Source organism: Bos indicus, chromosome 11 (assembly GCF_029378745.1).
Source record: "Bos indicus isolate NIAB-ARS_2022 breed Sahiwal x Tharparkar chromosome 11, NIAB-ARS_B.indTharparkar_mat_pri_1.0, whole genome shotgun sequence".
NCBI lineage: Eukaryota > Metazoa > Chordata > Mammalia > Artiodactyla > Bovidae > Bos > Bos indicus.
Window position 1 is genome coordinate 97,680,629 of NC_091770.1, and position 17,050 is coordinate 97,697,678.

The window sequence follows — 17,050 nt, forward strand, 5'->3', positions numbered from 1 at the left end:
AGGAAAGAGTAGAACCAGGTGCTCAAATAATGTCCTCAGGAGTCTTTTTTCATTTTCTGGATTGACTTGATTCTCAAAGTCTTTCCACCTGGGGACAAAGAAAATGAACGATTCCAGGCTTACTTTCTATCAGTGAACTATCCCAGCAGAAAGATATTATAAGACCTCCTTCTCAATGGTTCTAGAACACGGCCCAGGCTTGACATTCTTTGGATCTCTTGGGTTCTATGCTCATCTGTGAATCAATCATTTTCACCAAAGGGGATAACACATGCTAATTGCCTGGGCCTGGGTCATGTGCCCAAGCCAGAATTGGGCAGGGTTGGGGGGGGCGGAGCGGGGTTAGATCACTTCACAAAGACCATGAAGAAGTGATTGCCCAAAGGAAAAATCACAGTGCTATCATCAGAAGAAGGGGAATGGATACTGGATGGGCGTCCCTATCCAAAAAAAAAATGCAATTAAATTTGGAAAGCTTTCCAAATTACAGATTCCCAGATGTCACCCTAGAGTCACCGAATGGGGATTTCTGCATTTCTTAAATACTCATTGTAAAAGACTACCTTAGTTGAGTGGTTAAATTATGCTTACTAAGTTTAGCCACAGTGAGAAAAGAGCCCTACATAGACAGAAGATTCTGAATTACAAATAGAAAACATATTTTTCACTTTCCCAAATACTGCTTCCTACAGAGTGACTTCCTTATTAGTAATGCATAGAGCCCACTCCTTGTGAGAACAAATTTGATGCCAAGACAAATGCTTTCTTATTCCTGAAGATGGCTTTCTAGGCCAAGACAGAATCAAAAAAGAACAATTATCCATTATGCATTTGCTTGCCTCCTTTTCTTCTTCCTTATGTTTCCCCTGACTCTTAGATTTTTTTTTTTTTTTTTCAGGAGAACTTTTTTTTCCAGGTAGTGTAAACAAGCATTTTAATGTGAGTTGTTTTCACAGCCTTTGTTCCTCTATATTATGTCATTATTCTTTTTGTTTATGTCAGCCCCTTAAGTATTTAATCACAAATAAATCTGCCACTGTCAATTTTCTTTTGGAAAAACAGCAGTCTTCCTGGGAAAGGCTATTAAGAGCTGTCTTGTATCGGGTTGACATAATGAGCTCTTAGGGCCAACAGACGAAAATTAATTTTCATATTATGTCTGTTCCCCTAAGAGAAGGGAAAAAACAACTTTTATTATTCACTAAAGAGTTTAAGTTAATATAAACCAGCTTCCTTTCTTGGAGGAAAACAATAGTCAAATTAGTTTTGCTTTGGAGGGTTAATATGAGAAATTATATTTGGTTGTCTGGTTTCCAGAGCTGAAGATCTGAACAGAGATGAAGTCTGACAAACAGCGCTATAGGAAAATTAGGAGATTTAGCTTGTACAGTGAGGCTCACTGCTGGTTTTCCTGGGGAAAAAAATTCTGAAGCAGCACGCAAGTTAGAGATGTTGTAAAGTATAAACCACATATCTGGTTGTCTCCAGAGCCAGGATCTTAGAGGACAGGAAGCAAATATGAGTTAGCAATGAGGCGTGACGGCCCAAGGAGGTGTATGCAAAAGGCTGTTTGCTGTAGGATTGCTTGTAAAAGTGGGGAAAAAAAGTCCATCAGGAATGTATCAGTACAATACTAATCATCTGTTAAAAAGATTAATACCTATCTGTATTCTGACTTGGAAAGATAACTACGATGTTCATGGTTATTTAGTGAAAAGGAATAAGTAGCTTCTAGTAATAGCAAGTATGTAAAATTACATATGGAATTTCAGATTTTCTAGTAGCCAGATTTTACTTATGTGTTTATTTATGGCCGCACTGGGTTTTTTGTTGCTGTGCAAGGACTTTCTCTGGTTATGGCAAGCAGGGGCTCCTCTTGAGGTGCGTGGTCTTCTCATTGTGGTGTCTTCTCTTGTTGTGGAGCATGGGCTCTAGGTGCACGGGCTTCAGTAGTTGTGGCTCAAGGGCTTCATTGCTCCTCGGTATGCAGAATCTTCAGAGAAGGCGATGGCACCCCACTCCAGTACTCTTGCCTGGAAAATCCCATGGATGGGGGAGCCTGGTAGGCTGCAGTCCATGGGGTGGCTAAAAGTCAGACACAACTGAGCGACTTCACTTTCACTTTTCAGTTTCATGCATTGGAGAAGGAAATGGCAACCCACTCTAGTGTTCTTGCCTGGAGAATCCCAGGGACAGGGGAGCCTGGTGGGCTGCCATCTATGGGGTCACACAGAGTCGGACATGACTGAAGCGATTTAGCAGCAGCAGCAGCAGCAGCATGCAGAATCTTCCTGGACCAGGGATTAAATTTGTGTCCCCTGCCTTGGCAGGCAGACTCTTATCCACTGTACCACCAGGGAAATCCAGTAGTAGCCATATTTTAAAAGGTAAAAAAATAATAATAATAAAATTTAATTTCAGTAACTTATTTTATTTAACTCAGTATACCCCAGATATTACCATTTTAACATATACTCATTATTACAAATAATTAAGGTAATTTCCTTTTCTTTTTGAAATCTGGTGTATATTTTCTGCTTCAGCATTTTAGTTCAGAGCGGCCACATTTTAAGTGCTCCAGAGCCGTGTATGGTTTGTGCGTGCCTTACTGGACAGTGCAGATGTGGACTCTCAGGTGGGAAAGCTGTGAAAGAATGCATCAAGGTTTTTGTTTTGTTCTGTGAATCGCAGAGAAATAGGGAAAGGTAAAGACATTGTGAGAAAAATGTGTGGAATACCAGGAGATTTTAGGAAAAGGGAATCGATAAACAAACTTTATTAGTGAGAAGGATGACTCTGATTTGATGGACTTAGCTTAACTGTTCACATAAGCCCCAAATAAAAGTTAGATTTTGAGACTTATATGTGAAACCACTGTGTAGCATGGCTACACGATCTAATTTAATTTGGGGGAAGGAGGAAATTAGTGTAAATAGTTTTAAAAAACAGAAAGAGGTTATGATTTTTCTGTGTCAAATGTTGCTGCTGGGTCATCCAATGAAGAGCCAGGAATTGACCATTGACTTAGCATCATGTGGGTCACAGGTGGCCTTTGACAAGAACTGCTTCTTTAGAACAATGAGGGTTAAAGTTGCACTGGACTGGCTTCAGGAGACAATGAAAGGACAGAACTGGAAACAGTGAGCCCAGTCAGCTCTTTGCAGGGCCGGAGGGGGTGTGAGTTGAAACTGTTTGTTTTTTTGTTTTGGTGTGTTCTGCTTTTGTTTAATAAAGATATTTATGTCTGGTGGGAATGATCCAGTAAAGAAAAAAAGATTCTTGGGCGGGGCAGGGGAGGGGGAGGTGTTTTACTTGAAAAAGAGAAAATTCACAGAGGATATAATAGCTGCCCTCTCACATTTGAAAGGATGTAATATGTATGGATGTAAGAGTTGGACTGTAAAGAAAGCTGAGCGCTGAAGAATTGATGCTTTTGAATGGTGGTGTTGGAGAAGACTCTTGAGAGTCCCTTGGACTGCAAGGAAGTCCAACTAGTCCATCCTAAAGGAGATCAGTCCTGAGTGTTCATTGGAAGGACTGATGTTGAAGCTGAAACTCCAATACTTTGGCCACTTCATGCGAAGAGCTGACTCATTTGAAAAGACCGTGATGCTGGGAAAGATTGAGGGCAGGAGGAGAAGGGGACGACAAAGGATAAGATGGTTGGATGGCATCACCCACTCGATGGACATGAGTTGGGTAAACTCTGGGAGTTGGTGATGGACAGGGAGGCCTGGCATGCTATGGTTCATGGGGTCGCGGAGAGTTGGACACGATTGAGCAACTGAACTGACTGAACTGAATATGAACAAGGAATTAGGCCCTCTCTCTGCATGACCCCGGGCTAGACCTAAAATCACAGTGGGTACAAGGGATAATAAAACAGACTGGATTCAATACACAAATCCAGTGGCCAGTGCAGCCTAAACTAACATGATGACCTCGAGATGTAGTAAAGTTTTTATTGTGGAGACATTAAACCATCTATCCGTTAGCCTGTGTGTGTGCTCAGTTGGTTCGGTCATTTCCAACTCTTTGTGACCCCATGGACTGACTGTAGCCCACCAGGCTCCTCTGTCCATGGGATTCTCCAGGCAAGAGTAATGGAATGGGTTGCCATTACCTTCTCCAGGGGATCTTCCTGACCCAGGGATGAAACTTTCCTCTTATGTCTCCTGCACGGGCAGGCGGGTTCTTTACCACTAGTGCTACCTGGGGAGCCTGGGAAGCAAGCCCATAGGATAGACTGGTATTTCTCAACTCTTCTGTGATTTCGGTACACTTCCGGATACAACAGTTTTTGGTGACACACCTGGAAAAGGCTGAAGACAACATGAAGCAAGTTGCGGGGAGTGATCACAGAGTCATTGCTCTGGAGTAGCAGTGACTTTAGAAGTGTCCACAGTTAGTGCGTGTTCTTTTGGTTGCCTTTTAGCACCTCTTTGCTGATTGGAGCAGAAAGGCCTAGTGCTGTGAGCAAGCTCTTTTAAATTCTCAAGGCCAAATGCCTATGTTTTCCCTTCAAAGTACACAGTCTCTTTTTCTTGCCCACTGGAGATTGTACCATTGCTCCCACCTGAAGACTGTGCATACTCTGCACTCTGCACAGGGTCACATGAACTGTTAAGCTCAAAACCCAGTGAGACACACATCACTATGTAAGGCCTATCGGTCAGTAATCTGTTGCAGACAACAGAACCCACTCCACCTGGTAGAAGCAGAATGAGATTTAATAGCAATACAGGAAATTAAGTGCTTACAGACTTGTTGGCAGGGCCGGAGAGCAGACTCTAGCCTGAGCTCCCAGGCACAACTCCTGTCCCCCAAACCACTGTGCTCCGCAATGACCAGGGAGGCTGCCACTGCATAACAAGAAGCTGATCGATCAAGAAGCAGCTGCCACCAAAGCCAGCAGCAGAACCAACCCGGCTTTGATCCCCAAAGCTGCCCCTGCTCCCTCAGAAACCCAGAGAGTCAAGACGCTGCTGACTCTAGGACCACACCAGCTCTGTCATGATCTCCAAAAGCAAGCTGGTGCCCTGTGTCCTCTATTTTCATCTGCCCAGCTCCGATCAGTCTCTCACGAGTGCCTCTGATTTAGAGTGTGGACTCTAAATCACATCCAGAACCCTAAACTGCCAACCAGGTTAAGAAATTATGTCTCAGCCTTCCAACTTTTGCGATTGTTCCGAAGTATCTGCCACTGACAGCATCTTTCTTCAATCACAGCAAACATAAATAAGACACACTGATCCAAAGTTGGTAGTACACACTGGTGTGCTGCTGCGCAGCTGGCACGCCAGTCTTGGAGCCGTCTTAGTGGGCGAGGAGGTAAAACTGGGAAATCAAGCCTCAGATGACTTTACAACCGTTAAATGTCAGTGATTCCATAGTTTTAATACAAATGAAAGCTAGGACATAAATTCCTGTCTCACATTTTATGACCAGAGAGAAAAGTGCCTTTAGAAGCGCTGCCAGCCATTAAGGCTTTCCTAGCATCAGTGCCATACATCAGGCCTGGTTGATGCCTGGCAGACGGATTCCTTTTGCTCCCTGCACTTGTCACAGTCCTCACGGACCAGCTGCCTGTCAGAGATGGATAAAGAAATAGAGCAGGTCCCACAGCGCTCTGACCGGGGCCACCAGTGACCTCATTCAAAAAGAGCCAAAACAGCCCCACGAAGTCTCTCTATTCCGAATGAACTCGTTCCACATATTTTTACATTTTCTCATAGCCACGTATTCATTCAACATATATTTTTCGAGCCCTTCTCTGTGCTAGGCACTTGGGGTACACCATGAACAAGGCAGATGGGGCCCTGTTCTCATGGAGCTAACATTTAATGGGGGGAGTGGTGGGAGGCAGACAGGGTACCAGTAGCTGGGATGACTCCCAGGGCACTGAGTGCTGCAGAGGAAGAAAGTGGCAAGATGGGGAGTGACTGTGTGAGAGGAGACAGTTTCCTTCGGGATAGAAGTCTCCTCGGGGCCCCCAGCTCTGTGGGAATTACTGCTCCTTTGGCTGCTGAGCCGGCTCAGACCCCAAAAGCTGATCATGGTTTTCCGATAAGCAAGAATGAAGACTTGTGCAACTAAGGTTGTCTTCAGCCAACAATCTGAACGGGAAATAAGATACAAGATCAAGAACGTAAGGGAAGGACTTCCTGGCAGTCCAGTGGGTAAGACTTCGCCTTCCAGTGTGGGTGAGGCAGTTTCAATCTCTGGTCCGATCCCTGGTCAGGAAGCTAAGATCCCCTACGCTTCCTAGCCAAAACCCCAAAACATGAAACAGAAACAATATTGTAACAAATTCAATAAAGACTTTTAAAATGGCCCAGATCGAAAAAATAAATAGAACACAAAGGAGTATGTGTGGCTTCCAGAAGTTTCCCATGTTCCTTGTGGAATTATGGGTGCAGCTCAGGGACCCATGCAGCTGCACCAAAGGAGCTGTCATCCCTGTGGAAGGAGCCAGAACTGAGATGCTGTTGCCTTGTGTGCCACGTTGCTGCCTTCAGGGGCCCACCTCCCAGCGTATGAAACAGCACCCGTGCCACAGTTGTGTTGGATGGCATCACCGACTCAATGGACATGAGTTTGAGCAAGCTCTGGGAGATGGTGAAGGGAAGCCTGGCAGGCTGCAGTCCATGGGGTCGCAAAGAGTCGGACACAAATGAGCGACTGAACAGCAACAGCAATCCCTTTAGACTCATGATACGGATGCTTGAGTCGTCCTGAGGGCTTGGGAGTCACAGAGGAGAAGACTGTAAGCTGTGTGCATCTGAGGACCATCCCCAGTCCAGGAAGAAAGCACACACATACACAGCCCCACGCAGGAGATTCACTCACAGGCACCCTCATTTCCTCCCCTTCAGGCCCACTCCCCTCCCAGAAAGCACCTCCACACTGTGAACCAACCCTTTTCCTGCCACAGTCTGGGATTTTTACTAGAACCTTGAAAAGTCTGTCTATGGTATCATCTGATCTTTTGTTTTGAGTTCTTACTGTCTCTCTCTCTTTTTTTTTTTTTTTTTTTTGAGAAAACCAAGCTATTGTTATGTTTCCTTTGATTTCTATTTAAAAAAAAATCTTCTCATCTATACTCTCATCTGTCTTTTATAAACCTCTTTTCACAGGTCCTGTGCTAGTTTTCTCCTGCATGTTCATCTTGGGTAGAAGCACCTCTGTCTGGGTCTGCATTTACCCACTGATAATATGGGTAGATTAACCTTGACCCCAGCTTCTCTGAGCGATGGTGCATCTTCTCTTTCAGAGCTGGTGCTGGAGGTCTGGCTTTGATGTTTCTTGGGAAGTGGGAAGGGGACAGAGGCAATGGGGACATGCTGTCTGGTTTTACTCTCTCCCTACCCTGTCCTCCTGTCTGCAGAGTCCCCTGTGCCTGTGGTATATGTGACCCCATGGCAGGTCTTCCCTTGAATGTTCAGCTCTCCATCCTCTACTCACTTCAGGGCAAACAGGCTCCTCCAAAGAGGGCCTAGGTCAGTGGGGTTCCCCATGGTTCACGGGCCTTTGTTTAGTGGGCTCAAATGTACTTGGGTAATATCTTTTGAGAGGTTCAAATGGCTCTTAAGATGTACTCTTCCTTCTCTCCTTCAGCCTTTCCTCAGATTAGGCCTCCGCTTCTTTTTAGAAAGCTGGGCCCATGAAAAAGAAAAAAGAACAAACACCTTCTGCCCAGTGCTGCTCATGCTTCCGGGCCTCATGCCTCCAGATCAGGCACTGTCGGCCTTTAGAACGTTCTTGCCCATACAGCAGATCTTCAGAATTACAGCATGGAGTTTCTCCCTTCTCTTGTTCCAGTAGCTTTTCTTCTGTGTATTGGGCTATTTTTGCTCATTTCCATGGGTTCCAAGGAGTTATGCAGATGAGCACTTCCTCTGCCATCTTTCCAAGAAGTTCTTCCTCTGCTGAATATTTTATTTTTTTATTTTTTTTTTCTGTTCCTTAATAGTCTTATATTTTATTTTGATGTTTAAAATGATTCTAAGAATTACTGATACAGTGATAAAGTAATAAGAACGTCTAAAGGTGTGCTAGTCACATAGAAAAGAAACCAGAAAGGCATGTCATTCCTGATGTCCACATAATATTTTTTCTGAGGTCTTGATCACCATCTCTGAGGACACCGTGCAGATCTTGTTAATATTTGCAGCTTTCTGTAAGTTGTTTCAGTGCTCAATTTTGAAAATTAATGGACCTCACCCAGATAGAGTTAACTGGCAGGAAAGACTTTCTTTGACTTATTGAACATATACTAACGTATTTGGCTTATTTTTAATTGAAATATAGCCTTCACTCAGGATTTGACAATTAATTATTTCTAAATATAATTGGATCTGTTGCTTTTACCTCAGGCTCTTTATATGTAACAAGTTTAAGACAGTTTTAGTGAGTGTGTTATCTGTGCCTACATTCTGGTTTTTCTACCACAGATAGACTTGGTAAAGCTTAAGTAGATCTAGACCATTATCTTTTCTCCTTTTTCTCTCTTTTACAAACTCACAAACATACTGAAGATAAAATGAGTAAAATTAGAAACAAACAAAGTTGAGATTCAGTTGATTGGTAATTGTATTATATATCATACATTTTTGTTCACATGTAAAATCTGTGTTTTGCTGAATATTTTAAATAGTGAGACAAGAAAGATAAAATAAGTCAGACGATTAAGAGGAACGTACATTTTTTTAAATTAGAAAATTAAGACTAGAAAAGATAACAGAAATGAGGAAAGGATTAAAATTAACAGTGATGAGACAGCATCTGAACAGTTAAACAATGAAGCTAAAAAATTAGATGAGAGTATAAAAAAAGAACTCAAAAACTCAAAGAGTAAAGTTAGGCAAAAAGACAAAATTAAACAGTGGAAAAGGTTTAAAAGAACTAACATTTAAGTGTTTCTAAACATAATTTTAAAGATGAAAGGGCTAGACATGCTAAAACAATGAAAAAATCTATTTAAAGATTAAAAGAATATAATAAATATAGGAGGTATTTCCTTCTGTAATGTTCCATGTTAAAGATGTATCTGTATTTACTGATTTACAAAGATATCCAAGACTGGATTAGAGAGAAGAGCAAATTACAGAGCGCTATTATAGTCTCAGTACATATGTCACATAAAAGTTGTGAATATGTAGACAGAGGAGTGATGGGAATCATACCAAACTGAACTGGGAGAGGTAAGGGATCGGAAGTGGGGGTGTCATGCATACCATCAGATCCCTTCACCATTTCTGGAATCTTCTCCCCTCCCCTCTTCAGTGCACTTTTGCCCTACCACCCACACCTGGGTGGCCACCCTTCCTAGGTGGGCTACCCTCGCGCTTACTGCAGCTGCTCTGCCCACCTGTGCAGAGAGCACCGTGTGCCTGGAGTTTACAGCCCCCACCCCGCGACCCAGGGCCCTCAGCTCCTCGTCGCAGGTGGGACAGCTCTGATGCATAACCGACCTCAAGCAGATTGAAAAGCCAGCTCTGTATGTGATTTTACATTTTCTAGCCACATTAAAATCCATACACTTTATCTTCAACATGTAGTCAACATAAAAATTATTGAGACAGTCTGCATCCTTTTTTATTCGTACTAAGTCTTCAAAGTCCGGTGTGTGTTTCACATGCGCATGTCTTACTTTCCCTGCCTGCATTTCCTTGCTCAGTGGTCACATGTGGCACGATGCTACTGCATGGGACAGCCTGCCTCCACTTGAGTTGAAGCTGTTCCTTCACAGGACTTCTCCTGACAATGAAACCTCACCTCCCCATCCGGCTTCCTTCACTCCCTTACCGGTTTCTTACAGGAGCACTCTCTTTCCTTTTTAAAAAAAACCTTGCATAATTGAGAAAGGAACATTTTCTTAATAAATCTTTTGCATACAACTGTTATTTTTGTAATTTAGAAAAATCTATAGAGGGTTCAAAGAAAAACTGTGCCTCTCACCCAGAACCCTGCTTCGTTATTTGTTTGTTTGTTTATTGCTAAGGCAGCCATAACCGCTAGGACTCTGGGTTTTGGAAGACTTGAAGTACCAATGAGTAAAGAATAACTGACAACAAACATACCAGAACCTTCCCTCCTTGCCATTTGTCGTACGTGGAAGGCTTGAGCCTTTCGAGTCTGTCGAGCTGCTTCCAAGAGAAGTGGCCTGAAGCCAGCTAGGGTAAGATTACCCAGCGGTCTGGGTCAGGTATGTAGCTTGTGTTCTCAGACCCAGGCAAGGTGATGGGGGGAGCTGGGTCATCACTTATAAACTTGGCAAGAGCGACCTTTTTCTTTTGCAACATGCCTGCAGCCTATAATTGGTACCACTGTAGCAGCTTGGGAGTGGGTAGTGCCCATCTGGCTCCAAACACCCAGGCTGTGTGGAGTCACTTCTCTTGGCATCTAAACCCGGCAGCAGGATGGGGGCTCCCTGTCAGAGGCCTCTTCCTCACTAATAAGACCACCAAGGCTCTTGTCTTTTGCCTCATCACAGTGTTTATTGAGAAGACAGTATAAAGAGTCCCTTTTGACATAAGTGTTAGCTAAGATTGATTTTTATTTTTCCATTTCCAAGTAGTTGGATTTTCTTTGCTTTGGATTTGTGTGTCACTTTATATAGAGATGAGGGAAGAATGCTGTTGATTGGCTCAGAAAATAATTCCAATCAGAAAAAGTGGGATGCTTACATTTCCTAACAAAGCTGCCCTCTTTTGTCCCAGAATCACCTTCCCACCTTCCTCACTGTGTCACCGGAGAAAGAAACAGGCTTGTTTCAGCAATGCATTTCTCAATTTCTTCCCATAAACCATCCATTCGTTAATTCAACAAGTGGTTACTGCTTACTTCCTCTATGCCATTACTCTTGAAATGTGACTTTGGTCCTTTTGACTACAGCGTTGTTGCCAGCATAGGCTCTTTTTATGGCTCTTCTTGGCTGTTTTAATTGGAAGTTGGGAGATAAACCAGGCACTCCTGGACTAAACACCGATGGCTATGAGGTCCATCCTCTGCAGGTACTCCAGACCGAGCTTTCCCTTCCCCAGCGGATGCTGCCTTTTTCTAAATAAGTCTGTGATGGTTCACATACTCACTGTCCTCCTTGTACCTTCGACTCCACTGCCTGGGAGTGTGGAGGCCTCCACTCATTGCTAAGGGATGTGATAGGATTTGGATGGTTCTATGGCCGTGATGTCACAGTGTGCAGTAAGGGTTTGGTGCAGTCTTGGTGGGGCACCTGGATCTTGGGAGTGTCTTGTCTTCACCCCTTATTACTGACGGGCTGGCCCCCAGGGAGGGAACAGGCCAGCACTGGCCCGTGTTCTACTCTGTCCTCAGTGCCTTTCCCAACCCCTCTGCTTCAGTACAGCACTGCAGCCTCCAGGCCCCCTGATGGACCCTCTGACGAAAGGGCCCTGCAGGAATCAGATGGCACAGACCCTCATGTGGAAAGCCAAGTCCTCTCTGTCCTTTGGCATCCAGCCCCTGCAGACGTGGCCGGCTAAAGACCCTGAAGTAGAGGCCCAGGTCAACCTGTAAGTAAGTAAGAGAAGCATCATCTCAGTTGGGGCTCATGCTCACTCTAGCTTGAAACCCTAATGCTCAGGAAGAAAATTATCTTTGGGGGGAAGAGTATGGAGGGAGAAGGGAGTGGATATTTGATTGGGAGATTTCATTTCTGTTTCTTAATGGTGCCTTATATGCATTTGTGTATTTACTTAGCCATGATCATTGAACACCTACTCTGGCCAGGCCTTGTGTCAGGCATGGCAGGCAAAATAGATTCAGCTCCTGTTCTCAGGGGATTTATAGCTCATAGAACAGATAGTCATTAATCAGATAATCACACAAATAAATTGTGACAAGTGCAATGAAATGTGGTACCTTGATTCAATAAACATTTACAGGATGTCCTCAGTGTGCCAGCAACATACTCAGGATATAAGGAAATAAGATATCTCCTCACCTGTGGATATCAAATAGTATCTAGAAGGGGAAAATTCCAATTATTATTCAGAAGAAATGATAATAATAACTATGTTATAACTAATATATTAATAGATTCTAGGTCCCAGAGGGTGGTAACTATGTTTTATTAAATTTACTCCTGAGTCCCCAGGGCTTTGTTAGGGTGTACACTATTTGCTGGATGAATGAATAAGTAATGAATGAAGAAGAGGATACCTCAACACAGGGGTGCTTAGCTTTCCAGGGGAATCAAAGGCAACTAGCTGCAACAATATGATTGCCTTAAGAACAAGAGATACTTCATCGATTCCATGCAACAAAAATTATCAATGCTTACTGTACCTGGTGCTTTTGCGAGCCTAAATTCCATTGAGGGTCATGGATCAGAATCACCTATCAGGCTTAAGAAATAGCTGATGCCTGAGGCCCACCCCAGAGATTCTGACCCAGGGACAGCCTTTCCAGGAAGGCAGAAAAGTAACCAAATATTAATAACTCCATTGCCACTAGAAAAGGAGCATGTAGAAAGTGCTACAGGAGGAAGGAATCTGTTGGAGGACAGGGAGGAAAACAAGAAGCAGTTGCACTTAGCCAGTCAGGATGACTGGCAGCCAGGCAGGAAAAGGAAAGAAAGCCACTTGAAACAGAGGAAACTGAAGAGCAAAGGCTCGGATCCGTGGAAATGGGTCCCAGCAGTGTTGACAGGCATTAAACTAGTGATTCTCAAACCAGTGGTTCTGCAACCCTGGTTGCACAAAGTCAGCCTGGGAGCTCTGAAACAGAAAGCCGGCACATTCTACCCAAGATTCGCAAGTCAGGGTGGAACACAGATACCAATAGTTTATACAGCTCCCCAGGGAATTCTCATATGCAGCAAACGTTGAGAAATGTTAAATGTAACATCAGTTACATTTAACATCAGTTCAGTTCAGTCGCTTAGTCGTGTCCAACTCTTTGCAACCTCATGAACCACAGCACGCCAGGCCTCCCTGTCCATCACCGACTCCTGGAGTTCACCCAAACCCATGTCCGTTGAGTTGGTGATGCCATCCAACCATCTCGTCCTCTGTCATCCCCTTCTCCTCCTGCCCCCAATCTTTCCTAGCATAAATAAATACAAAATAGCTATGAAGCAACTTATATGCCTAGCTAAAGTGAAAGTGAAAGTCGCTCAGTCATGTCTGACTCTTTGCAACCCTGTGGACTATACACTCCATGGAACTCTCCAGGCAGGAATACTGGAGTGGGTAGCCTTTCCCTCCTTCAGGGGATCTTCCCAACCCAGATATCGAACCCAGATCTCCCACATTGCAGGTGGATTCTTTCCCAGCACAGCCACAAGGGAAGACCAAGAAGATTGGAGTGGGTAGCCTATCCCTTCTCCAGGGGATCTTCCTGACCGAGGAATGGAACCAGGGTCTCCTGCATTGCAGGTGGATTCTTTACCAACTGAGCTATCAGGGAAGCCCTGAGGGGTATAAATTTTTATATCTCAGGCAATGGGGAGCCACTGATAGCTTGCATCATTTTAAGTGACAATACAGTTTGAAATAGACAAAGTTCACAGTTCAGTTCAGTCACTCAGTCATGTCCAACTCTTTGCAACCCCATGAATTACAGCATGCCAGGCCTCCCTGTCCATCACCAACTCCTGGAGTTCACTCAAACTCAGGTTCATCAGGTCAGTGATGCCATCCAGCCATCTCATCCTCTGTTGTCCCCTTCTCCTCCTGCCTCCCATCCGTCCCAGCATCAGAGTCTTTTCCAACAAGTCAACTCTTCACATGAGGTGGCCAAAGTATTGGAGTTTCAGCTTTAACATCAGTCCTTCCAAAGAACACCCAGGACTGATCTCCTTTAGGATGGACTGGTTGGATCTCCTTGCAGTCCAAGGAACTCTCAAGAGTCTTCTCCAATACCACAGTTCAAAAGCATCAATTCTTCTGCACTCAGCTTTCTTCATAGTCCAACTCTCACATCCATACATGACCACTGGAAAAACCATAGCCTTGACTAGACGGACCTTTGTTGGCAAAATAATGTCTCTGCTTTTTAATATGCTATCTAAGTTGGTTATAACTTTCCTTCCAAGGAGTAACAGGGTTTGGATAAATTCAGGATTGCTAGTTCTGCAGTGGGTTCTTCCAGGAAATCAGAGAAGTTTGGAGTCACTGCTGGCTTTTCAGAGCTGCCCCCATTCTTCCCACAGTGGCCCTGTAGGTCCATTTATGAGAATGTGGGAAATGAATGTCACCTCGACTGTAAACTGAAATCTAAAATTTCAGTGAATGCTGAATTATTTGACCGAAATGCTCCTGTTTCTTGGGAGGTGGCTGGTAACTAGCGTCCAGGCAGGCCCAGCGCTCTACGCTGGACAGCAGGGAAACCTGGGTGGGCTTCATCAGCCAAAGGTGAGATGGGGGAATGGCGCTCTTCCTTCCTCCCAAGCTCCAGGCCAGAGTCACAGCCCTCAAAGTGAACCCTGCGGTGGGCGCTGCTTTTGTCTATACTACAAGCCCCACAGTACACCGAGCGGATGACGTAGTCAAAGGGGCGGGCAGAGCTGCCGGGAAGCCTATGAGATGCAGCGGCCGCAGCCCGAGGAGGGGCCTTCCGGGATCTATTGGAGAATACGTTTAGGGGTGGGACCGGTCCTGGTGATTGGCGGCCGCAGGGCTGGCGAAACTGCCTCGGGAACAGGGAGGGCGGGGTTTGACTGCACCCCAGATTCAGGGGCGTCAGGGCTGGACTCACTGGGAGCCAGATGTTGGGTTTTCTGGAAAACGGACTAGAGAGATGTGTCTTTAAGAATTGCTGCCATTCTACAGGCCGTTCATTCACTAACTCATTCATTCAACAGATTTACTGGCTACCTGTGCCAGGCACTTGTGCAGACATACCAAATGTGTTTTCTCTTTTTAGTCTTCACCAAAAAATCCAACGAGGTAACAACTGCTGGCTCCATCTTACAGATGAGGAAGCCAAGGTCCAAAAGAGTTAGAAACACGTGTTCAGAACACACACTGCTCTGTAAGTGATGGAGCAGAGATTTGCACCTGTCTAGTCCCAGTGCCACTCTCCTAACCTCAGCTGTGCAAGTAAGAGCAAAGTGTTAATGGCATGTCAGTGTCCACAGGGTATCTTGCTTCTGTGGAGTGAAGAATACAGCAGGACCTGACTGCACATCAGTTAAGCTGACCAAGCACAAAGTTGGGCCTTATGTGAGGTACCATGGTTATCCAAGGCCTGCTTTCTGCCAGAAAGTATTCTGAAATCTTTGTTGTTGTTCACTCTCTTCAGTCATATTGGACTCTTTCCAAACCCATGGATGGTAGCACACCAGGCTTTCCTGTCCTTCACTATCTCCCAGAGTTGGCTCAAACTCATCTCCATTGAGTCGATTATGCCATCCAACCATCTCATTCTCTGTCGTCCCCTTCTCTTGGCCCCAATCTTTCCAATGAGGGAAAGCAGCAGGGTCTTTTACAATGAGTTGGTGCTTCGCATCAGGTGGCCAAAGTATTAGAGCTTCAGCTTCAGCATCAGTCCTTCCAATGAATATTCAGGACTGATTTCCTTTAGGATTGACCTGTTTGATCTCCTTGCAGTCCAAGGGACTCTCAAGAGTCTTCTCCAACACCACAATTCGAAAGCATCAATTCTTTGGCACTCAGCGTTCTTTATGGTCCACCTTTCACATCTGTACATGACTACCGGAAAAACCATAGCTTTGACTATATGGACCTTTGTCATTAATGTGACATCTCAGCTTTTTAATATACTGTCTAGGTTTGTCATAGCTTTTCTTCCAAGGAGCAAATGTCTTTTAATTTCATGACTGTAACACTGTCCACAGTGATTTTGAAGCCTAAGAAAAAAAGTCTGTCATTGTTTCCACTTTTCCTCCATCTGTTTGCCGTGAAGTGATGGGACTGGATGCCATGATCTTAATTTTTTGAATGTTGAGTTTTAAGCCAGCTTTTTCACTCTTTTCTTTGACTTTCATCAAAAGGCTCTTTAGTTCCTCTTTGCTTTCTGCCATTAGAGTAGTATCATCTGCATATCTGAGGTTATTGATATTTCTCCCTGCAGTCTTATTCCAACTTGTGCTTCATCCAGCCTGGCACTTCGCATGATGTACTCTGCATATAAGTTAAATAAGCAGGGTGGCAATATATAGCCTTGACAAACTCCTTTCCCAATTTGGAACCAGTCCATTGTCTGGTTGTAACTGTTGCTTCTTGACATGCATAGAGGTTTCTCAGGAGATAGGTAAGGTGGTCTGGTATTCCCATCTCTTGAAGAATTTTCCACAGTTTGTTGTGATCCACAAAATCAAAGGTTTTAGCATAGTCAATGAAGCAGAAGTAGATATTTTTCTGGAATTCTCTTGCTTTTTCTGTGATCCAGTGGATGTTGGCAATTTGATCTCTGGTTCCTCTGCCTTATCTAAATCTAGCTTGTACATCTAGAAGTTTTCGGTTCATGTATTATTGAAGTCTAGCTTGAAGGATTTTGAACATTACCCTGCTAGCATGTGAAATGAGTCCAATTGTAGAGTACATTCTTTGGCATTGCTTTTCTTTGGGATTGGAATGAAAACTTGACCTTTTCTAGCCCTGTGGCCACTGTTGAGTTTCCCAAATTTTCTGGCATATTGAGTGCAGCACTTTCACAGCATCATCTTTCAGGATTTGAAATAGCTCAGCTGGAATGCCATCACCTCCACTAGCTTTGTTCATAGTGATGCTTCCTAAGGCCCACTTGGCTTCACACTCCAGGATGTCTTGACTTCACACATCCTGGATGTCACCAGGATGTCTAGGTGAGTGATCACAAATCAACTTACTGAGTACCTGTGTGCTGCGCTGGGCCTTGTTCTAGGCACTGGGCATGCAGAGGGAGCATCTCCTTCCAGATTAAGCTGGGGCTTGTGGAAGTGCTGTTACCTAGGGAAGTCCAAGGAGATTTCTCAGCGGAGGGACTACCTAAAGGATGAGACCTTTACCAGGCAGAGGCCAGGGAGGCGTTCCCAGACAGAGGGGACCATCTGTGCAAAGGCCAGCAGCATTAAAGCACTCAA

General features: G+C 44.4%; 1 protein-coding gene across 2 annotated transcripts in view; it reads left to right on the forward strand.

Moving 5' to 3' along the window:
- GARNL3 (GTPase activating Rap/RanGAP domain like 3) overlaps positions 1–17,050 on the forward strand; it is a 173,848-nt gene that overhangs the window by 8,271 nt on the left and 148,527 nt on the right. For both annotated transcript variants that reach the window (XM_070799265.1, XM_070799266.1), the window contains exon 2: positions 11,364–11,534. In XM_070799265.1, the coding sequence (XP_070655366.1) occupies positions 11,364–11,534 (171 nt within the window). The remainder of the gene's footprint in view (positions 1–11,363; positions 11,535–17,050) is intronic.